The sequence below is a fragment of the Amblyomma maculatum genome, chromosome 11 (genome assembly GCF_055883805.1).
Source record: "Amblyomma maculatum isolate TAMU_Amacu chromosome 11, ASM5588380v1, whole genome shotgun sequence".
NCBI classification, from domain to species: domain Eukaryota; kingdom Metazoa; phylum Arthropoda; class Arachnida; order Ixodida; family Ixodidae; genus Amblyomma; species Amblyomma maculatum.
This window is the reverse complement of record NC_139354.1, coordinates 62,911,287-62,936,233: the sequence shown is the minus strand read 5'-3', so window position 1 is coordinate 62,936,233 and position 24,947 is coordinate 62,911,287. Positions and strand designations below refer to the sequence as shown.

General features: G+C 44.3%; 1 protein-coding gene across 1 annotated transcript in view; it reads left to right on the top strand.

Annotated features, from left to right (window-relative positions):
• Window positions 1-24,947, top strand: part of LOC146173961 (venom metalloproteinase antarease-like TtrivMP_A) — a 33,930-nt gene that overhangs the window by 5,798 nt on the left and 3,185 nt on the right. The window contains exons 3-11 of the mRNA XM_084585306.1: window positions 3,988-4,077; window positions 5,691-5,811; window positions 7,879-7,935; window positions 7,995-8,113; window positions 8,338-8,409; window positions 8,495-8,631; window positions 8,694-8,743; window positions 22,107-22,215; window positions 24,731-24,883. Coding sequence (XP_084441432.1) covers window positions 3,988-4,077; window positions 5,691-5,811; window positions 7,879-7,935; window positions 7,995-8,113; window positions 8,338-8,409; window positions 8,495-8,631; window positions 8,694-8,743; window positions 22,107-22,215; window positions 24,731-24,883 — 908 coding nt within the window. The remainder of the gene's footprint in view (window positions 1-3,987; window positions 4,078-5,690; window positions 5,812-7,878; window positions 7,936-7,994; window positions 8,114-8,337; window positions 8,410-8,494; window positions 8,632-8,693; window positions 8,744-22,106; window positions 22,216-24,730; window positions 24,884-24,947) is intronic.

The following is a 24,947-nucleotide window of genomic DNA, read 5'->3' as shown; positions in this document are numbered from 1 at the left end:
GCTCTGACTTTGCTGAGTTCACCACCCAACGTGTCGAACGAGGTCGAGGCAGATGGCGGTAAAAGGTGGCTACATATTTAAAGGGGGGGGGGGGGGTATTTGTATGAATGAAGCGCTGTGATGAAAAATTGCGTCATTTCATATACGCAATCAACTATAAGCTAGGTGCTTGCTCCGGATGACAACAGCTTAGAGTTAGCCTTCCAGGCCTCGGAAGGCAAATCGGCGCTGTGTAAAGAGAGTACCGTCTCGTGGTAAAGAGGTGAGGTCACCGTCGGCTTTCTTCATATTTCGTGTTTATGCTATAGCCAACGTCCGAATTCACCTCTCTATAACGTTTGATGAGCCCCGCCGGGGTGGCGGCGTGGTTACAGTGCTCGACTACTGTTCTCAAGGATCCGCGGGATTGAATCCCGGCCTCGGCGGCCGCTTTTCGGTGGAGGCGGAAAGCAAGGCGCCCGTGCGCTGTGCGATGTCAGGGCACGTTAAAGAACCCCAGGTTGTCGAAATTTCCGGAGTCTTCCACTACGGCGTCTCTCATAACCCGAGTTGATTTGGAACGTTAAACCCCACAAACCAAACCAAAACCAACCGAATACAATTTTGGAGCACAGAACGATGTAGCATAATTTAGGCCTATGCCAACAAAGCTTTTGTTTGTGCGTTTTTAGAATAAAGTGTTAAAGTTCTCGTTCACCAGAAAATCCTATGTCGCTTTCGATGTTGCGAGTAAATCAATGAAGGACATGTCTATGACAGGTTGTGGCAGGAGCTATCCTATCTGGCCAGCAACTGCAAACCCTAGAATCTCGTTTAAAATAGAAAGGTGACGAAAATAGGACCATTAAGAACCTTTGATCCAAGTTAAGACGGTTACCCCAGACCAGCCAGTGGGCACGTTCGTTGGTTTTTGTTATGCGGTGCTTTACTTCCATGTCGGCTTTTCTCTCTAATACCGCTTTTTACACACTGGCCGCATGTGTAGTTTATTTATTTATTTATTTACAATACCTGCAGATGCCAATAACGTTATAACAGGCGGGGGATGGAATACACTTTATATTAGGTCAGTGCATCTCAGAAAATGGAAGTACACATTTGATCAACGATAAAAAAAAATAAAAGGAATGAAGAAGCAAATTAATGCAGGCACCATGCAAGCTGCTGTACCTCCGAACCGAGGCCCGAAACAACATTTCACTTTGACATTCATAGCATTGTGAATTGAACGCATTCTCTGAAGATGTCTGGAAATATTATTTCAGAACATTGGTCGGACAAATTATTTATTTTATTATCATGCCTCTTACATGAAAAACGAGCAGGCAACAAGTTAGTTTCCCTATATATTTTAACCATACTGAACTACTTTCTGTAGATAAATTCTAAGAGCTTTTTTTTTCTATTCTTACACAATAGTTCTCATTCCAAAGTACTACATAATAACTGGTCATGCATTTATTCCTTTACGGCCACTAATCAGTAATACAAGCTTGCAAAGACGTGAATTCACGCAGTGACATGTATACAAAACGCTTCTTGGCATGGCAGCATTGCCCAGCTGAAAAATTATGTTTTGAACTCAGCATCGAGCTAGTTTCTTATCAACCTGGAGTACGTATAAGAACTGCATATCCGTGCCCGAATGCTAGAGGTGTCTTTCATTGTTATAAGTGGGGAATTCTTCGATGAACCCTGCCAGGAGGCCGGGGGGGGGGGGGGGGGGGTCTTGCCGGTCATCCACTGAACCAGGTCGAGGAGCGGGAATTTTTACGGACCTCCTGTGCACAGAAGGGCTGGTTAACCCGTGAAATTGTGCTAGCGATGACGCATTGAGTATTTTAGCGCATATTGTGGAGGCCTAAGAGGAAAAGTCAGTTGTTGCTCTCGATGATGGTGCAAATTCAATAAGATAGGGCGGAACGATGCCGAGCATGGCGCCGCAGAAAGGTTACATTGTTGTGGATGGCGAATCCTACAATGAACCCACTCAGGAGTGTGTACAGGTTGTGGGGCTAATCTGCTGAACCATCTTTTCCGGGAACATTGGAATAGCCTGCACTAGAAGAGCTGGTTACCCCGTAGGCAATGTCGTACGCTAGCGATGACGCCTTGCCTAATCAAGCAGATCTCGTTTGCGGCGTAAAAGGAAAAGTTCATTGCTGCTGTCGGTGATGGTCCGAATGCACTGTGGAGGGACAACGGATTGCATGGGATGCAGCAGAAGCTTGTCGTAGTTAGGAACTGGGAACACTTCGATGAACCGCCCCCGCTCCTCCCCAGGAAACCGGAAGGGCGTTGTTTTTCTTCCGTGAGTCATCTATGGCAAGCCCCAGGCATATAGAAAGTACCTGCAGTGATTCGAAGGACTGGCTACACCGTGGCAGCATACTGTGCAAAGGGGTCAGGGTCCCATTAAGCTGCGGAATCAGCTTGAAGGGGCGCTGGCCCCCTTAGAATAATGGGCAGGACAACAGAGAGGAGGCTAGTTGGTCTACAACTTGTACAGCAAACCTATACATATATTTATATGTACCATAACGTTTCTACATAGCAAAATAAGACACTCAATTCAACGCACAGCAAAAAAATAGAAACAGGCAACACCCTTCAGTTCACAGTTCTAAAGTAAAGCAATACAAGGTAAGGAAGCCTGAAACAATATTTTGATCATTACAAGTGCTCACGGCAAAAAAGGTTAATCTGGCAATTACTTTCCTTAACTGGATCAAATCCACCAGCATGTAACTTATTTAATAGTCTCGGTACAGTGTATCATGGCGACTGAGTGTAAGAATAAGTGCATGGTATTGGAAGAATATATTTTTCTTTATCTATAGTAACATGGAAATATTCGATGAATTCCGCCAGAAAGCCTGAGTGCTTGCGCTGTTTCACGCTGAGCCATCCTTGTCAAGGAATAGACACGTGACAAGGATCTTCAGGGCTTAGAAAGACTGGCTACTCCGTAGCTTCAATTCGACAGTATGCCTTGCATAATATAGTAACGGTTACTGGGGGCGAAAAAAGAAAAGCTCCTTTTTGCTGTCGAGAATGGCGAGGTTTGACCAAATGGTGGCATCCGATGCGACTCGGCTGAAGCTTGTCGTTGTTTTGAGCAAGGAAGTCTTCAACGGAGTCGTCCGGAGTCACAGGAATTTTCGCGTTTACCCTTCAACCACCATTCGCTAGGCCCAGGCACACATGAAAGACCTACAGCACATAGAAAAACTGGTTACTCCGCAACTGCATGCTATTGGTTCCGCCTAGCCAATAAATGGTATTCATAAACGCTATCGAATTACATATTTAATGACGGAGCTTACTCTCATTTCATTTCGTTAGCCTTAAATGAAGCCTAGTACATAGTAAAGGCCGATAGCCATGCCAATCTGAGCAGTGCTGCATTTCCTATGGCAGCCTGTCGGCCATCCTACAACACGATCACTGCAATTCCCGTTGATGATGCATGAGAGCAAATGAAAATTGCGTATTCCGTATTGAGATATTGCCGATGTTCCCGAACTAAGTTATTAGGTGAACAGTTTTATTTTCAGGACAGATAAAGGCTCTCTAGACACAATGAATTCTAACTGATAATTAGCGATCTTGTAGAAAACGGTAGCTGAAAAATGATCATGTCTAGTTCCTCCACAAAAAACATGCCACCCTGCTTATGCTGAGCCGAGGCGCGATATATATCTACATTATGATCGTACTAGAAAATCCACTTGCTCTGAAAACGCTGCAGTATCGAGGAGCTGAACTCGTCCAGCCTTTTTTGAGACACAGCACCTGTATTGCATAACCGCTGTATTGAAAAGGATAGAAAACAATTTGTTTTCGAATATACTTCCTGTAAGCCTTGAACGTGGTTATCACCTAGAGAGCAATCGTGTTTATTTGAGTTCCGCACCTTAATATAGACGTCTACTGGAATTTAAGATCGTTTATCCATCGCGAGACCTACCCGTTCTACTATTTCAGATAGGTGGTGAAATTCTAGAAGAGGACCTCTACCACGACGCTCAAAAATTTGCTTCCGTGATGGTCTTTGAAGAGAACGGGCTCAAAGTGGTATGCTGCGAGCCCTGACACTTGTTTTCATCAGCTTATAATTCACCTTAATTTAAATTAATATCAGATTTATGCCTATAGTGGTTTAAACAAATGCAGACCACGATTTTATTTCAGAAGAGATACGTTTATTGTTTCACTTTTCATGTGGAACATAACTTGGTTGGAGATATACGAAGCTACGAAACAGTTTCGGCTGCGCAAAGCATATTTAACTAGCGTTGATGAAACTTCATTCAAAAGAAACGTTGGAGATTTGTTCTTCAGCATGTTTTTAGAGAACGCAAGATATGCTAAGTCGCAATATTCGCTTTGAAGTGCTGGCTAGTTGGCTGCTAATACATATTCAAACGCATGTACCCTCTTCTATTATTGTGCATGTCCTTCAAGCTGTTGTATTTGACATCGCAATACTCTAAGCGATTATTTCGTTATCGCATGGATGCAAACGTGTGGTAATTTAAATTTTGTAACAAGAAACTGTATAATATAATCGGAACTATTTCCAGCCTTGCATATTTGAAAACGACAAAGTGCTCCTACAATGCAGTCCTTCAGTTTTAATTTAAGCAGTGGTGACGCATATATATTTTACTTTCTTACTATACCGACATTTTTCCCAATTCACTATTTGCGCGCCAAATGCAGGCTACAATTACATATTGGAAAGCTCCGTGTGCTTTGTTACTTTTACATGGAATATCCAGTATGAAAAATACTAAAACAAATTACCCATTTCCACTTGAAGTCCCATTTCATTGAAAATATTTAGTGATTTGTACTGTTGAATTATTGCTGTTCGTTCCCGGTCGGCCAGCCCACATATTCCTATCAGGAAATTGGTAAGCGGGTACTTGATGCGCTAAGCTATTTAGGCCGCAGAATATGAGCAGTTTGCAATTATTGGAGCGTCACTAGAACGCAAACAACACTAAACACTAAAAGCCATGCTAGAAAAGCCGCATATTTCATTAACCGAAGCATATAAATGTGCCATTACGTTTTTTATCAAAAGCTATTCATGTTCAAGGCAGAAACGCTAAAGAACCGGGATCAACATGGACCTGAAAATATTTAGGGCTAGCAAGTAAGCAAAAACACAATTACTGCAGCATTACCCGCAATTTTTATACGCACTGCTCCGGTGGTGCAGTGGTAAGACGCCCGACTACTGTGCCGGAGTTCCCGGGTTCGAACCCGACCACGGCGGCTGCGTTTCGATGGAGGCGAAACGAAGTGGCGTCCGTGTGCTGTGCGATGTCAGCGCACGTTAAAGATCCCCAGGTGGTCGAAATTACTCCGTAGCCCTCCAATACGGCTCCTCTTTCTCTCTTTCCACTTTCACTCCCACCTTCCTCCCTTCCCTTACGGCGCGGTTCGGGTGTCCACAGAGCAAGTGTGACAGTTACTGCGCCTTTCCCTTCCTGTGAACCAATTTAACTTTTAACTTTAAGCTCCGAGCTTTACATATGGTTAACGGATATTGGGCGGATAGATGATAATGCGACAATATTGCAGGTCGCTGTTGTTACACAGGTAATTCGATTTGTTAATAATTTTTTTTAAAGCTGCCAATAATTCACTGTTTAAAAATGTCCACTTTGCTTTATAAGGAAGGTGTTCTGGGTCCAAAGCTGAGAATAAAGCCTTGGGTTGGTGAAGAAGGTGCAGTTGGAAAGAACTTTCCACATATTGTCTACGAAATTCAAGACCACACTCTACATGAAAGCCAAGGTTAGTGACAAATAATAGAACGAGATGCTCAATATAATATTTCTGCGCCAAAGGTACTCTGTGACTAATTCCAACACGTCGAATATCGAAACATAAAAACTGATTATTAAGCTCTCCACTCCAGCCATCTTCCTGATGAAGACGCTAACACCAACACAACTGCTTGCGAGCTTGGGCAACCTAAACACCGCTTAGTAGTTCTCGAATTCACAAATTCGGAATGAGAAAGCTGTCTGAAGTGTTTTGCTTTTTGTCCCGCGCGTACACGCTCACTATTGTGTGTTGCACGGCAGAAATATTAAAAAGAACCGTTTCCTTAACACAAAGCTGGAACAGTTATCGTAAAAATTGAGTTCTGGGCGTCATTTTATAGCCTTCAATCCGCTCATGAAGACTATCTAGTCTTTAAAAGGGCACAAATGTATGCGAACATCTGTTCTGCACCAGAAAATGAGCACCAGCACTCCAGCTCTGTGCCGGAGGGCTTTCCAGGCACAGCGTTATAAGTGATTACTGCAAATGCAGCTGCATTCTGTTGATCACTGCACGATGCATTTCGTTTGGTTTGTATAATTGGAAATGGTTGCTGTAGCCTTTAACAGCGGCAAGCTGTGCAAACGCTGTGAAATGGGACTTGCGTTTTGATTTCGGTAACCTAGGTTAAGTGTAACGACAATGAATCCAACAGTCCAATAAGGGTATCGACCTAAAGGGTGAGATAACAATGACATAACGGCATCGGACTTCAGTTGCGCTGATTTAATTGGAATCTCAAGTGGCCGCCTCGCTGCCAAGTTTCGACGATTGTCATCGGCATGAAAATAGTCAGAGCCCAACTCAACTAATTCCCAAGGCAAAAAAATATTTGTCATAACATGAACCAACTGTTCCCAGAGTTTCGTATCCTCTGAGAAATGCAGCTCTAAGTCGCCTCAGGTATCAATCTTCACACAATCGAAAGCCGCGGATATAGCCAACACGCATTCACACAAACTGTTGGTTTTTCAATAATACGAGGAAAATAGTTTTTCAACATCGAACGACATTTATTTACCAAGGGAGCAAAAGGGAAGCACTAGTAGAGGTCATCGAAGCGAGTGGTGTACCACTCCGGAATCGCTGCGTGTCTACCAATCGATCTCTTAGAATTGCTGAAAACACGACAATTTCAGCATAGAACGACTGAACTAGAGAACGCACATGGCAGTGGCAGAAGATTGCGTTGATCGGAAGGTCAGCAAAGCACAGTATGGAGCGGAGCAAGCGTGAAAATTGCGCTGCCCACCGGTCGCCTTTCCGAGATTTATTTCATATCCGCCTCTCCCTCAGTTTCGGCATCCCCATATCCGACGCTCCCTGCAGCTATAAGGGCGTGACCACGGCGCATTTTTATCACGAAATTTTGGCTTTTCTTACAAGAAAAAGTACGAAAAATTCGACACACAGTATTAACAATGCGCCTTCTTTCCAAACCCTGCACTTTATGCAATTTCGAAACCATTTCAACTTCCCTGTAAGTAATTTTACAAGCTGATTGACTTAAGCTTGTCACCCGTTTCATAAAGTGCGAAAAGGCAAGAACGTAAAGTAGAAGCAACACATCAGGCGCTCTCTAACTGCTGAAAAGAGGAGGCGCTTCTTGAGTCAATTCAAGTTGGTCGCATAAAGAAAGAGGCAAAACTGAGTATTTTTAGTTACTTTGTGATGGCAGTGCATAAGGCACCTCTCCTTTATAGAGTATTAGTTTACATCATATATCAGTACCAAATAATTTATTGATACCTCATACTATTACCATATATATCAAAGACAGCTACTCAGCTTTAGTGTTCATTATAATTTATTATCTACCTAACACAGGGCATCGTTTGAAAGCGGTGTGGTGTGGTTTGCTTCCTATTTCTATAGGCAACGTGTGCCTAATTCGAGGTCTGCAATCTGGCGTGTCATACAATGTACGCTTTCTCCCTTAAAGAAATGAAAGTTTTATCCCAGACACCTGACACATGCCTCTCAAAAATAAATGATAGTGATTTCTTTTTATTTGGTCTGTTAAAATACGTTTAGGCGGAGCCTGGGAGAAAATGGCTATACACTTCACCACACGAGAAAGCTACCCCCAAGGTAAGCAGCAATATTGGTCTTAAGCAACGATAAAATCTGCGGTCTGCCTCCTTATCTAGGTGCTGAAGTACCAAAGGCGGTATATCCTGAAATATTGATAGCCATTGATAATACACTGAGAGTTGAGTTTCCTTCGCAAGAAGAGCTGCTGAAATATGTGATCATCCTCGTAAACTCTGTGAGTAACCCTTTTCAAGTTCAAACTGCCACTTAATCTCTAATGGCAAAGGCTCAAGATTTGTACTTCCTCCATCGCATATCAGCATTTCAGTTCGGCGAACTTTGGCAGACTGCCTCTGACTGCCTAGCTTTCATAGTGACTTCTCGTCTTACCACTTGAAGTCCATGTGTATTAAGATATAATGCTGCTGCTTAACAGCTCCTTGCTTATCACTTTTTCAGATGAACGGGAGGTACCTCACAGTTTCAAAACCCTCTGTACAGCTCAAGCTTCGAGCGATTGAAATTTTTAATGTAAGCAATTTTTTACTGGAAGAAGCAGGTTTTCAAATTTTTCTTTTCCATTTTTGTACTAGTGAAACAAACCGTATTTTTATAGGCAAACGACGACTACAGCCTATTCTACATTGTTGATGACGTAGCTGTAGCATATCCGTCGCTTGAAAAGTTGAGAGACTATGTTTACTACAACCCAAGCAAGTACAGTGAATATGACTTGGTATTTCTTTTCACTGGGTAAGTTTCAAATCATCATCGGTACTTTCATTTTATAATACATTTATTATTCTCTTTGGCAGTAAGGACCTTGTTTCCCGAAGAGGCCGTGGTTGGGAGCGTTCAATACAAGGTAGGCAATTTAGTAACACGACGAAAATGCTTCACATTTCTCATTTTTATATGCTCACCTTAAACATTATGCGCCGCTTTCGTTAAAAAATTCGTTTTTTTCTAACCACGATTATCTTCTAATTTAATTCTGGCATCTCAAACATAATTAAGAAACCAGAATAATTTTAACTTTCGAACTTAATATGAAGTTGGCACATAATGAGAGTGAGCAAAGCTTGATCGGCAATTAGTTGTTAGAAGAGTATACATTCGCTCTCGATTAGAAGAAGAAAAAAAAAACACAGTCTATATTTAACCGCTAAATCGCATTCAGCAACATCGTAAAGATATAAAATATCTGTTGAAGGGCTAAATTTAAAATTTGTCGATTGCCTTAGTTTATTCGGCCGTTTGCGTTCCGGCGCCATTTTTGCGATAGCTGACAAATATTAGTTTGAAAGATCAATGTAAGATCTAGGCTTTGAAACATGATTTATTCTTTTGTTAGACACAATTGTATGGAAGGCCATTCTTTGCAATTCTCTTTACGAATCTTGGTTCTTGCATACGCGGTCTCCTACTCTCCTCACCTAACATTAATATACTCTTTGATATACCGTCGTATGTGAAAGACTTCCGTGCGTACTCACAAATTGCTACTTTAAACAAGAATGTGTCTCCGTAGCCCATTAGAAGCGCGTCACACTCGAGATACAAGGACATTAGAGATCACCGATCACCATCTCAGTCTCCCACCTATCAAGGACAAATTCCATTTAGACGTTCCCGCCGACTGGCAATGACCTGTGCTGGATGGACGTTGTTGGACGCTGTGACGTCTCAGCTCCAGCCCACGTCACCTTCCAGCTAACATCTTGCTGCATCACACTCATATTATTGGTGCACGCCGCTGACGCCGAATTTTCTCGATAAAGCAGGTATTTAGGCTTTCGCTTTGAAATGACTATTTTATGTGGTGCTGCTAAAATATTTTCTATCATAATACTGTGGTTTTAGATTAAGATTTTTTGCGAATCTTTGCACCGGTGTGTGATTCCATCAACCACTGATTCATTCTTATCCTTCTTGTGCAGGTTAGTTACAACAGACCACTATGCAGTGATGATATATTTCTTGCTGTACTGCCGTGTCCACAACTGTGCATGAGTACTCACTGCGACTGTTTGCATTCTTGTAAGCTCTTCGTTTCTAGAGACGTTAAGAAGAACCCGGGTGAAATCGCAGATGAAATACCCCAGTCAGTAATTACTAGCCAGCAAGTAATTATATATGATATTGCTGCAATGAAAAAACGCCTTGAGTTCACACAGAAAGCAGTGCACTCTCTCAAAAATCACTTAAACAGCATGGAATGTACTATGTCCGAAATAAAAGCAAATAGAAATGAGGATCAAGAATTAAAGGCAGTATTAACAGCAGCAAATGACCTATTCCAATCAACTAAGGTTAACTGGCTCGTCTTTTAGCAGAGGTATATAAGCTCAGCAAAAATCGTGAAGTGCTTGCTCGTCTTAGGTGAGCAGCGGAATTCCAGATCGCCAAAACCAATGCTACCACACCATCGATTATATCCCGCACTCCTGTGTCGCTCACTGATTCCAACAAGCCTTCTGCTGTCCTGCCTAATACCTCTTCGCTCCTTCATACTGAGTTTTATGGTCACCTAGTTTTCTAACCAAACATATGCGCATCATTGATTTGTCACATCGTAATCTAGACCTGTCAAGCTTCACCATCGCCAGAAATATCTATTGTATAGCACAGTCGACTTTTGTTAAAATGAGCACCAACAGTTCACCGTGCCAAAATATTGGAGCAGTAGTGAAATCTCTATGCCTATGTGCCATTCCATACGCCCAAAAAGCCTATTTAGCACCTTCTATTCGTATCCTTTCAGGCGTAAGGGGAGAAGACTTTACCGCTCCTTGTTTTGCTTTCTTCCGTGATGGTTTGGAGGAAAATGCTTGCTCCGAATTTTCAATATTGATTTCTATTTCGACGTCAGAATCATTTTCCACTAAGAACATAACGTCCTCTTAATCCAAAGACAAAATCCTTTCAACATCACTCTCATCAGCGAACAGAACGTCATGAATCTCGGCGTCCGATTGTGGGAATTGGCAATATCATCTCGATATGCCCCGGCAAATCAAAAAGGGTTAGAAGTTTAGGCTTTTACTTCTTTAACTATTCGCTTAGAAAGAAAACCATCTGATGAAAACTTGTGTAATTTGTCCATATTATTGAAGTTTTCGAACAGAGAACACTCATTACGCTGATATTGGCTCCAATAACAAACACAATGAGATGTTAGTTCCACTAACGCACATTGGGACTATGTCTCGCAGAAAAAACTGTGCCCCAAAAAATTCCTGGCATGAATAATTCTTTATACTCAATGCATGGAGGTTTACTAAGGACTGAGTGGCGTTTGATGAAAAAAAAATGTAAAAAAAGCCAGGATCCTTTTCCGAAATAGCACTGGCTTGATTGAATGAACGCAGCTCACCGAACTCGCAACTGCTTCCACCTCTGGTGCGCGTTCTTAGAACTGTTGCTAACTCACGTCAATTTATTAGACATACGACACAGCAGCCGATAACAGCAGCGGTCGCTTGAGAACAATCGCCACTATTCCATCAAAACTTAGTGACTATCGAGGGCATATATGTCCCTTGCACCTTGAGGGGACAAGGCTGAATTGCAGTGGTTGTTGGCAACAACAACGAGGGACTTAATGACTTGCGGTAACGCGCTGCACTTAGGTGCCTCAGGAGGATCTGTACGAGTTGGTTGCAGTGTAGTTTTTTGCAGTTTTCAGGTGATTTTTCATAACACTGATAGGTTCAAACTGTGCGCTGTTATAAGCAAAATAAGAGAGCATCAATTGAATATTTAGAAATTAAGCGAACAGTAATGTAAACACCTGCGGACGAGAATCCACATGTGGACCAACAAAAGAGAGCCGCTAACAATATCGCGTCACGCCCTTAAAAAGGGAACTTAAGGATTTCGTCTCTTTTTGTACCTGCCTTTTCTGCTGCATTGAAGCCGTAGAAATAGGTCTCTAAATAAGGAATGTTTTCATGAAAAAGTTTCTTATATTATAATGCTGCAAACATTTCTTTCTGCATAGGTTAAGAAAATAGCAAAGGAGCGAGGAGTGGGTTCAAAAGAGAAACTTGAGCGACTTTGGACCCTCAAAAGAGCCTTAATGTATAAGCAGAATGGCGAAGAGCTCAAAGGGCATTTTACATTTATTTATCAAATTGACACAGAAGAAAAAATGACACGAAAATTAAAAAACATATATGTATGAGCATCTCTGAATCAATCCCCGCGACGAAGAACACTTTCTGTGTTTTCGCGGCACTGCTTTTCTGTGGCTTTAGTCTCCGCGCATATAAAAAAATAAACAGGTGTGTAGCGGTCACAGTTCTTTGATGCAACAGAATGTTAGCAAAGTCTGAGTGGATTTCTGTACAATATTCTGGAATTTTTTTTTATAATAGAAGCACATTTAAGAAAACCTAGAAATCTTTCTATAACGTTCATCAGTAGCTTATCTGTCTAAAGCGCAGTGGAGTATATTTACTGTATTATATGCATTAAGCATATAGCGCTGCGTTTGCATATTCTCAAGTGGATATCTAAAGTACCTAAAGCATAATCAAAATTCTGTTTTCAAGCACTGTTTAATTAGAAAGCATATTTTTTTCGAAAGTTATGGGTGACATCAAACCGCGCAAGCAAAATAAAGACATGCCTGCACGCAAGAGCAGATACGTCAAACATAATGCACAACTATTTAGGAACTATCAATCACGTAGCTGTGTTACTCTGCAAAATTAATATAATAAACTTCATTTTTTAAAAGGTGGTGCTAAAAACGTTTTGAATTTTGCAAAAAAGTTAATATAATACGCGTTCCCGCCCTTGCCTACGCGGGCACTCACAATGCCTTGCAAAATATCAAAACGGGTTATTTGAGAGGAACGTTACACTGAAGTATACTATATAAGCTGTCTTCAGGTACCAAAAAGAAGTGCCGCTAACCAAGAAGAAGTAAGTGACGCAAGGAGTGGTCAACGTTTCTTCAAGTAGCCCTGTCTACGCCAGGGCAGTGCAGTCATCCCTGACAGGGATAATGTAGGCGTTTTCTTTTGAAGAAGAACTGAGGTGAAAAGAGGAGATGAGCAGAGTGATGAATAATGAAAGATAAACATTTTGAATTGAAGGTGGCCTTGTATAAGACCGAAAGCGAAGTGGAAGTAGAGTAGAGTACATCAGTAGAGTACTTCATGAATCGCTACAAAAAGACGGCTCTATGTATGCAGTTGTTTCCGCAGATGATTAGAAAATTAAACCAAAATAATTAAAAACGAGCAAGCTGCACAAAACAGCACACCGAGTAAACGGCACACAAAATTAGCACAGCAGGACAGAACGCTGGAAAACAGCAAGAAAATATAACTGAACAAACCGACACAGTGCCTTAACCTAACCCATGTGAGCATCAAAACATGAGGCTCAGAACTGCAAGCTTAACAACATGGTAAATTCTATTTGATTTGATCTGTGGCACTTTCGAATGGTGCAAGCAAATTTTTCTTCAGGGCGCAAGTACTAATGGTTCTACTCAGCTGAAAAGCACTTGTCTTTCAGTCCAGTTATGCGGTAACCCCTGTTTTACCTGAAATGTAACAACCTGAAATAAACGCAATCTAAGATGAACTGGTTTTCGAACCCTGGCCTGTAGAAGCATATCAGTGGTACTCGCGCCTGCTTTAGACCCCTATGTTATCACCCGCATCCCCAGAAGCATTCAGCCCGCACAGCTCTATATTTTATCAAAAATTAAAATCATTCCCTTGTCTGCTGAAGAGCCTCTGATTCGCCATGATAAATCATGACTTTGGTGCTTACAATTATCAAAAACAGAAATATATATTCTCAGCACCTCTGTCATATGGGTTATCCTTTTACTCATTGGGGTTATGACTACGTAATTCGCCGCTCCCCAAGCGGCGAAAGAGCAATAACTAAAACAATAAGATGTGGATGGTGCGGATTTTACAAGCACGCGCAGAATATTCTAGGAGTTGATCAGTACCACTAAAGAGGAATGTATATTAAGTTGCCTCTTATCGGTTCTCACCTATGGGGGTGAAACGCAGAAGCTAACGAAAAGGGCTGTACTTAATTTGAGGATAACGCAGAGAGCAATGGGGTGAAAAAGGGTAAGTGTAACGTTAAGATATAGGAAGCGTGCAGTGTTGGTCAGAGAAATAAGTCGAATTAATTGCATTGAAGTGAAAGTCAAGAACACAAAATAGGCATGAACAGGACATGAAGTACGAAGAATGGCCGCTAAGGGTACTGAATTGGATTCAAAAGGAAGGAAAGCGCAGCAGGGCCGGCAGAAAGTTAGGTGGACGGATGAGGTTAAGAAGTTTGTACAGGTCAAGCGGATAAAAGTGTATACAGCTAGCACAGGAACGCGTTATTTGGAAAGCAAAGCGAGGCCCTTCGCCTTGGAGTAGGTATAGTCCTGCAGATAAGCATTATGATGAATTCGCTGCTCCTACAGCAGTGCACCGTACAACGCTGCACTGCTTGGCCTTCTAGCAGTTTTTTTCAGCATGGTGTTTTGCGTTGTGATTTTGTTTTTTGCTGTATGCGGTTATGACACGTACTGTAATGTTCGTGTGTTGTGTCTCTTAGCTTGTGTTTTTGTTTGTTGCGCCACATTTCTGAGTATTATGCAGCACCAACTTGCCCCTTAAGCCGTTATTTTGACTGTGATGTACGCTTGCTGTTCTTTTACTGTTTTGTCACTGCAGAGTTTCTTGATAGCTGTATTCGCGTAGGCTCTTTTTTCGGAACATTAAAGTGCGTTAGGGAAGCACTTGCCTGTATCTGAACGATCATAGTTTACTTTTGCGGAAACCGGCTGTCGTGCATTTGTCGGCTGGGAGCGGCATTCCAGAAGGAAGGTAACGACGAACTATGTTTCACTGACTCTTCAGACCATAAGAAAAGCAAAATCGCTTGCTTTTGTTTCAACCGCGATGTCACTTTGCAAAATTTGCACATCTTACATCTTACAGGGAAGAATGATGTTGTACTTCTTACTGCTTTGTATTGAGTTCATATCGTAATTGGAATGTGTCTAATGTTTTTGTGTTATTGTTGTTTTCAGTCATATGTGTAAAAGCAGATAACAGACTCACGCTCAGTGGTACTCTAAGGGCACAATGTTTCATGATGACTATGATGATAGAATATTTTGTAATAGAATTGTAATAGAATATGGTTGTTTTCATTGTTAGTTTTTTGTGTTTTCTGAGCACAGCTTTCTCCTTCAGTGTAGATCCTTGAGGATAATATTAAGGGGGTGCTTCACTTTAAAATTCTAGGCATTGTACTGATACCGTCCTTGCTCTCACGTATCTTTTTCATTCTTCAACCTTTTCTCAGCGGAGTTGTGAGGCTTTCAAAAGACGAACTTGTCATGATGCGTTATCGTTTTTCAATTGGCAATTATTATTCTGTTGTATTAGTTAACAGGCAAACGGTCTTTTTCTGTTATGCCTTAATTATTCCAGGCAATATTATGCATGGTTAGTTATTGCTGGTATCTCATCATTTATTTAGCGCTGTTTAATAATTTTGTGAAGAGGAAGAAGTGCACAATGAACATGCCAGTCAGTGGCATCGTGATCGCTGCGCGTGCTGGAGCTGACTGTGTTCGCTGCCGCTGTATTCGCCGCTGATCTGCTCAGTCCTGCTGATCAAGTCCTGTTGATCTGCTGAATAAACCCCCCATTCTTACATTTGGTGGAGCTGCCGGTCAAGATCTATCCTCTCGCCCTGGAACTCCGCAGCCGTACATTACCACCTCCTGCGATGCGTGAGGACGTCAACCACCAAGCCGTACAAGTTGGCTCGCCCATCATCTGTCCCGGCTCCCTCCGCCAGCGAGACCCCGCCATCTTCAGCGGCACTGACGACCACGATGTCGAGGACTGGCTCACATCCTATGAACGAGTGAGCGTTTACAACAAATGGGACGCGGAAACAAAGTTAAGCAACGTCATTTTCTATCTCACCGGCGTAGCAAACCTATGGTTTCGAAATCATGAAGCGGACATTCAATCATGGTCCGCGTTTAAAGCCAGCTTCTCTGATGTTTTCGGCCGACCAGCTGTGAGGAAACTCCGCGCTGAACAGTGCTTGCGTACGTGGTCTCAGCAACTTGGCGAACATTTCACGAGCTATATCGAGGACGTCGTCGACTTATGCAAGCACGTTAACCCACACATGTCAGAGGCCGAGAAGATCAAGCACATTCTGCAAGGCATCGATGACGATGCCTTTCAGATGCTGTCGGCTCGTGATATCCGCACCGTCGCGGAAGTGGTCACACTATGTCAAAGTTATGATGAACTGCGGAAACAAAGGGTCATAACTCGCGCGAACACCATGCACTCTGAGTCCCTTGCTGGCCTGACAGATGCAGGCGAACATTCTGCGCTCCTGCCACAAATTAAGACCTTCATTCGGGAAGAAGTTGCTCGACAGCTCTCCCTTATATCCTGCCATCAAGAACCTCCCTCACACCTAGCTCCCAGTTTGCGCCACATTATTCAAGAACAGGTAGCTGAATCTCTTCCTCCAGCCCCTCAACCCATGCCTGTTACAGCGCCGTTAACATATGCGGCTGTTGCGGCCCGACCACCACCTACATATGCTCCACCGCCACCAGCCTACGTTCAGCCGCCTCCTGTGCCTGCGCGAGAACCTGCGCAGTTTATGCGACCGGCTCCAAGACCACGTAATCCCTGGCGCACGACGGATAACCGGCCAATTTGTTACACTTGCGGGCTTGCTGGACACATTTCTCGTTATTGCCGCAACCGTCTCCCGGTGTCGGCACCACCTACTCATGGTTCTGCATACTGGTCACCGACGCCTCAGTATTCCGCGCCTACTGAGCCTCCAGCCCGCCCTCAGTTCTCCCCAGACCGCTCAGCCATGTCCGACCGCCGTTCACAGTCGCCGCGACGCCGCTCTATCTCTCCGATGCGACGTCGACAGAACGCTTCACATGAGGAAAACTAGAGGCCGCAGTTCCTGAGGCGAGAGCTGCGACCCAGTCGAACTTCCCAAGTCCTCATCTGTCGCCGACAAACCTAATTGAAGTTTTCGTCGAGGGTGTTGCTGTCATGGCCCTAATTGACACTGGTGCTGCGATTTCGGTAATGGACGCCAAACTATGTCGCACTTTAAAGAAAGTGAAGACGCCAATTGCGGGACTTTCGTTGCGAACGGCCAGCGCTCAGCATATCAAGCCTTTAGCAGCGTGCACCGCTCGAGTAGTCATCCAGAATTCCCTTTATACGATTGAGTTCGTAGTGCTGCCAAGTTGCTCGCACGCTGTAATTTTAGGCTGGGATTTCCTGTCGCGTCATGCTGCGATTATAGATTGTGCTCGAGCTGAAGTGGGGTTCTCGACTCTGCCCGATGCCTTACCAGACGCTGATCAATCAAATTTCGGTGCTAAAGCCCTCGTCGCCGAAGATATCGACCTTTCTCCCTGCTCTTCAGTGCTTGTTCGTGTCGCTTGTGCATTTATTAGCGATGACACCGTTCTCTTCACACCAGCCCATACTTTCCTGCGCCGCAAGTGCCTTCCATTGCCCTACGCAGTGCTCGCTATTTCCGCTGGCCTTTCCATGTTATGGGTCTCTAACCCATTTAACTCCCCTACTGCTTTGCGCCATGGCGAATGCCTCGGAAGTATCCAGCCAATCGCATCTCTTCTGATCTCTGAGGAACCTGACGACGCGCCGCACTGTGCCGTGACTGCGCTCAGCCCTCCTTCACCTGCACGCGCTTCCCCCTCTACAGACTTGTTCCCCCGTTCCATCGATGCCGATCTTCCTCCAGAGCAGCGCACTCAGCTTTTGAACCTACTACATCACTTTCGCTCCTCCTTCGACTCTCATCAAAGTTCTTTGGGTCAAACTTCTACAGTCACTCATCGCATCGACACCGGCACCCACGCACCACTACGACAGCGCCCCTATCGTGTGTCTGCAATCGAACGGCAGGCTATTGAAGAGCAAGTCGACCTAATGATCCAGAATGGCGTGATTCAGCCCTCAAGCAGCCCTTGGGCCTCACCTGTTGTCCTTGTAAAAAAGAAAGATGGTTCTATCCGCTTCTGCGTCGATTATCGCCGCCTTAATAAGATTATGCGAAAGGACGTCTATCTTCTCCCACGCATCGACGACGCTCTCGATTGTTTGCAAGGCGCCGAACTCTTTTCTTCCCTAGATTTACGGTCAGGGTACTGGCAAGTCCCCTTAGAAGCGGCTAATCGCCCCAAAACTGCCTTTGTAACTCCCGACGGCTTGTACGAATTCACAGTTATGCCGTTTGGCCTTTGTAATGCTCCGGCAACATTTGAGCGGATGATGAACACCATTTTGCGTGGCCTAAAGTGGAAGACATGCCTCTGCTACCTCGATGACATTGTCGTCTTTTCTCGTGACTTTGACACACACCTCTACCGTCTGAAGCACGTTTTGACCTGCCTATCTGATGCCGGACTGCAGCTGAATTTGAAAAAATGTCGTTTTGCCGCCCGCCAGCTCACCATACTCGGCCACGTTGTTTCCAAAGAAGGTGTATCTCCAGACACTGCCAAACTTCGTGCCGTAACAGCCTTTACGAAACCGACTTCCATCAAAGAACTACGTAGCTTCCTCGGACTCTGCTCTTACTTTCGCCGCTTTATTAGGAATTTTGCTTCCATTGCTCCTCCCTTGACAGAACTTCTGTCCGGCAGTTCCGACCTTTCGTCGTGGTCACCAGCGTGCGACGATGCCTTCAATGCTTTACGACACATCCTCACGGCACCGCCTGTCCTACGCCACTTCGACCCCACAGCGCCTACTGAGGTCCACACAGACGCCAGTGGTATTGGTCTCGGCGCTGTACTCGCTCAGCGCAAAGCAGGTTGTACTGAATACGTGGTCGCCTATGCTAGCCGTACACTCACGAAGGCTGAATCCAATTACTATGTCACTGAAAAAGGATGCTTAGCGATTATTTGGGCTCTTACTAAATTCCGCCCTTACCTCTATGGTCGCCCTTTTGACGTAGTGACGGACCACCATGCGCTTTGCTGGCTTTCCTCACTGAAAAACCCGTCCGGCAGACTGGCAAGATGGGCTCTTCGCCTTCACGAATATGATGTCCGCGTTGTTTACCGCTCTGGCCGCAAATATCACGATGCCGATGCACTTTCCCGCTGCCCCCTTACAGCTGAGGTCGCGAGCCTTTCCCCTTCCGACGATTCCCCGCCATTGCTTCACATCAATGACATGCCGTCAGCGCAGCGGCAAGATCCTTGGATAAACTCTATCCTCGATTTTATCTCCAATCCTACAGCTGCTTCTCCATCGCGTGCTCTCCGCCGCCATGCTTCCCACTTCGCCATTGGTGATAACCTCCTCTACCACCGCAACTACTGTGCAGATGGCCGCAAGTGGTTGCTAATTATTCCCCAGCAGCTACGTTCTCAAATTTGTGACTATTTCCACGCTGACCCACAATCCGGTCACGCGGGCGTCTTCAAGACATACACTCGTCTCCGGCTACGTTACTACTGGCGGGGTATGTACACCTTTGTACTCAAGTACGTTCGCTCATGCCTCACCTGTCAACGTCGCAAGCCATCTCCTCAACGTTCTGCTGTAGAGTTGCTGCCGTTACCCAGCCCACCACGTCCTTTCGACCGCGTCGGCATTGATTTGTACGCGTCGCTTTCCTACACTGCGGCCGGCAACCGCTGGGCTATCGTAGCCGTTGATCATCTGACGAGGTATGCCGAAACCGCCGCACTTCCATCTGCCACAGCGTCAGAAGTAGCTTCCTTCATTTTGCAGCGATTTGTTCTTCGCCATGGCGCACCTCGAGAGCTGCTCAGCGACAGAGGACGCGTTTTCTTGAGTGACGTTGTGAAAGCCTTGATCACCAAGTGCAACATTATTCTAGAACCAGCTCCGCCTATCATCCCCAGACTAATGGCCTCACTGAGCGTTTCAATCGTACCCTTGGCGACATGCTCTCTATGTACGTCTCCTCCAACCACTCAAACTGGGACCTCGTCCTTCCGTATGTCACGTACGCATACAATACCGCAACGCAGTCTACTACTGGCTTCTCCCCTTTTTTTCTTCTCTTCGGCCGTCACCCCTCTGCTACAATCGACACCATACTCCCGTATCAGCCAGACATATCAGAGTATACACCTGCGTCTCAAGCAGCCCAGCATGCGGAAGACTGTCGACAAATCGCCCGCGCATTCACGGCTAACACCCAGTACCGCCAAAAATCCAACCATGACAGCCAACACTCGACGCCGCACTTCTCGTCTGGCGCTCTTGTGTGGCTATGGATACCTTCCAATGCCCCTGGACTGTCTTCAAAATTTCTTGCTAAATACCATGGCCCATACCGTGTTCTGGAGCGCACCTCTCCGGTTAATTATGTGGTGGAACCTGTTACGCCGTCCCATGATCTACGCCGGCGCGGACGCGAGATTGTTCACGTCCAGCGTCTCAAACCCTATTACGACCCTGCCGTCTTGCTCACGCCGTAAGTCGCCAGGATGTCTCCTCTTCGTCCCGCGGGTAATTGTGAAGAGGAAGAAGTGCACAATGAACATGCCAGTCAGTGGCATCGTGATCGCTGCGCGTGCTGGAGCTGACTGTGTTCGCTGCCGCTGTATTCGCCGCTGATCTGCTCAGTCCTGCTGATCAAGTCCTGTTGATCTGCTGAATAAACCCCCCTTTCTTACAATTTATATATATAATGGCTGCGATTCTTGTCACGCCTCTTTCTAATCGCTAATCATTTGCTGTACATACTTGTCAACTCCGAGTTTGCTTCTTGTGAGGATTAATAGCCTACTTTGCACTGTTGTTTCCCCTCTTGGTACCGCTTTTATATCTAAGTTCTCAGGTCAGGTTATTACAGGCGCTGCGCTAAAACCTAAAAAAGACATATGCAGAGCTGTCTTTATCACAAAAAGCGTAATTAACCTGCATAGATACATTTGAACGTGTTGATCGAAAGAAAACATAAACTCGATGAAAATGGTTGACTTGTTTCTTGAAGCCATCTACCTGAAAACAACAAACCTTAGTACTTCCAGTCGAGAGCGTCTATGAAAGTGCTCATTACGTATAATATCAGGCACATTTTTAAGATATAAAATGAAATTTTTATTCTCTAGTTCTGTGTCATATTTATTATTTTAATATGCTCGAAACATGGCTGGCAGGATAGCAGCGATAAATATATTAAAGGCTATGCTTCTTACCAGTCTTGTCGCATACCTCAGTTTCACTTTCAAAAAATGTAATATTCTCCTGCGTATCCTCATATAATAACCGGTTGCTTGAAAACTATAAAGCTTTTGCGAAGCGAACGATCCCTAAAGTTATTGAACTTAGCTAAAAACTACACTACCTGCGCCTACCACACAAACTAAACGGTCTATATCAATACCTCGTACATCTTAAAGTAATCCGTAATCTAAACCTCACATATCACTCCACAGCATAAACACGACGCTTTCCTGGCCCCCTCTCCCATAATAGCTGAAAAAACTAACATAACTGTGTGATTCAAAGTACGTGATAAATATTCTTCCACTTCAAATATTTACTGTCGCTTAACTCAGAATATGCTATTACTTCTTTTGCTTATGTTAAGTAATTTGTCTAAATACTGTTCAAAATATTTTACGCATTGTGTACGATTAATGTGCAATACAACCTGTAATCCTTAAAAATCGCGGCTTTTTAGCGTTCAGCTTGTTTATTTTCTCGCCAATTCTTCTTATTGCATGGGTAATTTAATATACTTATGCAACCCCTCTGTATTACGGCAATATTAGTTACCAGGAGGCATATTAGCCATTTTATATAGATTATTACTGCGCCCCCTACCAGTATAATATCATAAATAATAAATGAACTAAAAGTCGAAATATAACCTCTAGATAGCTAGTGCGCCGATAGGATGGTGAAGGCCTCTGGGTAATAAAAAAGACTATTCGTTTTGTGCTATTATGATCGGTGAGACAATTTCGGCATCTGAAATAGTTCCTGTTCATTAGGTTGCCTGCTCTGTTAGAAAACATTTTAATGCATAGAAAACTAATGGCAAATATTTTTACTCTTTTCGTGCAGTTTGAAACAAGTTCCATTGCATATAGTATCTATTTCATGTATACATATTTAAGGATGTCAACGTCGTGCAAGCATTTCTCTGTTCTGCAGGCATTGCATTCATCGGGGGAGCTTGCGGATATGAAAAGGTTGCACTTGGAGAAGACAGAGCAGGAACCTACAAAGGAGTGCGAGTAGGAGCTCACGAAATAGGTCATTTGTAAGAGCATATTTCAATCCTAAGAGCATATATACGATGACGAAGAAAAGACACTCATGTTAATATAGCTCACACCAAAGCTGCAAAAAAGCTAGTGCTTAGACGCATATTGGCTGGCTGTGTGTGTGTGTCTGTCTTTCTGCCTGTCTGTCCGTCCATCTGTCTGTCTGTCGGTCTGTCAGTCTGTCGGTCTGTCGGTCCGTCTGTCTCTCTGTCTGCCCGTCCGTCCGTCCGTCCGTCCGTCCGTCCATCCGTCCGTCCGTCCGTCCGTCCGTCCGTCCGTCCGTCTGTCTGTCTGTCTGTCTGTCTGTCTGTCTGTCTGTCTGTCTGTCTGTCTGTCTGTCTGTCTGTCTGTCTGTCTGTCTGTCTGTCTGTCTGTCTGTCTGTCTGTCTGTCTGTCTGTCTGTCTGTCTGTCTGTCTGTCCGTCCGTCCGTCCGTCCGTCCGTCCGTCCGTCCGTCCGTCCGTCCGTCCGTCCGTCCGTCCGTCCGTCCGTCCGTCCGTCCGTCCGTCTGTCTGTCTGTCTGTCTGTCTGTCTGTCTGTCTGTCTGTCTGTCTGTCTGTCTGTCTGTCTGTCTGTCTGTCTGTCTGTCTGTCTGTCTGTCTGTCTGTCTGTCTGTCTGTCTGTCTGTCTGTCTGTCTGTCTGTCTGTCTGTCTGTCTGTCTGTCTGTCTGTCTGTCTGTCTGTCTGTCTGTCTGTCTGTCCGTCTGTCTGTCCGTCCGTCCGTCCGTCCGTCCGTCCGTCCGTCCGTCCGTCCGTCCGTCCGTCCGTCCGTCCGTCCGTCCGTCCGTCCGTCCGTCCGTCCGTCCGTCCGTCCGTCCGTCCGTCCGTCTGTCTGTCTGTCTGTCTGTCTGTCTGTCTGTCTGTCTGTCTGTCTGAGAGAGAAAGTGTAGGTGCCCTTAATACAAACACATGTATTATACCTCCCAGAAGCATTCAACCGTTATCGCTTATTTGTAAAAGTACATGTAGAATTGGACTATATTTTCATGTGGTTTAAATACAAGAAATGTTTGTAGCTGAGCAAGAGCCAAGCTTCGAATCGGAAGTTATATTTTAGGTTTACTTGTTGTATTCGCACGAAACCAATAACAACCTTTGTCCGGAAAACATGGTCAATAAAGCTGGTACACAACACTGGTGAACTGCGGACTAGGAAGACTACTTTAATAAATAATTTAGGTTAAACCTCAATAAAACATATTATCGACACCCGAACAGGCTTTCTCCAAAGGGGCTCAGAGGTTCGTATCGGTACGTGTGCGAAACTTTACGGTTGTCCTTTCAGTGGAAAATACTGTGCAAAAACATTTGATCATTATTTGATTGCGGGCTAGCAAATGAATAAAACGAGTATTCCTAAGCCAAACATAATTCAACTGTGAAGTATGAAAAGTTAATAACACCTAGATATTTCTTTCCATATAAATATAGAGGGATGTTCTACTAGTTCTTCAGCCTAGTACCATCTATAATTATATTCAAGGATAAAATATATTCAGAAAACGGGCGTTTTTAAGCGCATTGATCGGGACTTAAAATATGTATTACTGCTACAACGGACGGATATTATTCACATGAACATCACAGGTTATTGAAGGACGATGCAAAATGAGTTCATGCTCTACATAGCACAATATACAGAAGAGATAAAAGACTGGACATGACGACTGCCTTTCAAAGAAAACATCATATTCCACCGTATAACAAGTTCGTAGTTAGTTTGTCTTTATGCAGTACCAAACCAGAGATGCAATTCTTAAAAACGTACTATACGCTAAGGGCAAAAGCGTGGAAACATTAAGTTGAAGCGGACTCGATTTCTGCTAAGATGTCGAAAATCACGATTTTTTTTTAGATTTTATAAATCAGTGATTTTGACAATAGTGACGGTGTTGTGATCAATACTTTTATCACTTCCGACTAGAGATAGAAAAAGAGCATAAATTCATTATAATATCACGTGCAACAGATGAGGGAAAATGCCGCGAATGCCCGCCACCGTTTATAGCAGGCAACCATGTCGCAATGCAAAACCGGAACATTCGCACACATCGAAAGGAACAGTCAATTTCGCATTAAACGCGGCTCTGATGAAATTGTTCATTGCTTGAGCCGCATGGGAGTCGTTCTCGGTGTTACTGAGCAAACGGGAGTCACAAGCCACAAGAGTCGGGAGTCACAAGAGTCACGAAATAAGGGAAGTTTTCAGGAGATAACGAAAAGTCACAAGCAGTGCGGCGCCGCCTCATCGTGAGCACTGGACAGCTCACCAGGCAGAGGGCCGCCCGCCTCACTAAGGAAGGCATCAACTACTAAATTCACCCTTTCTCTCTCTCTCTCTCGTCGCCTTACAGAGCTCTCTCATTCCTTGAGAAAAATGCTAACCGCTGTGCTCTTAGTTTCAACTAAACGACTGTCGTTATCGTCATCTTTTTCAACGAGGAACAGCAAATAATGTACATAGAGAGGGTGGGAAAAGCTAATGCGTTTGTTTTCTTTTTTCGCCACTTAGGCTCGGCTGCCCTCATGACGGCTACGCCTATGGGCGTTTCTCCTCCGAGGGATGCCAAAAGAACGGTGGCTTCATAATGAGCTACGTGGAACGCGACAGCCAGAGCATGAAATTCTCCAAGTGTTGCAACGAAATGATCAGGAAGATGGTCATGTAAGCGGAATGTTTTTTCACACAAGTAGAGATATGTTCCGCCTAAACGTGGCCTTGTGGTAGA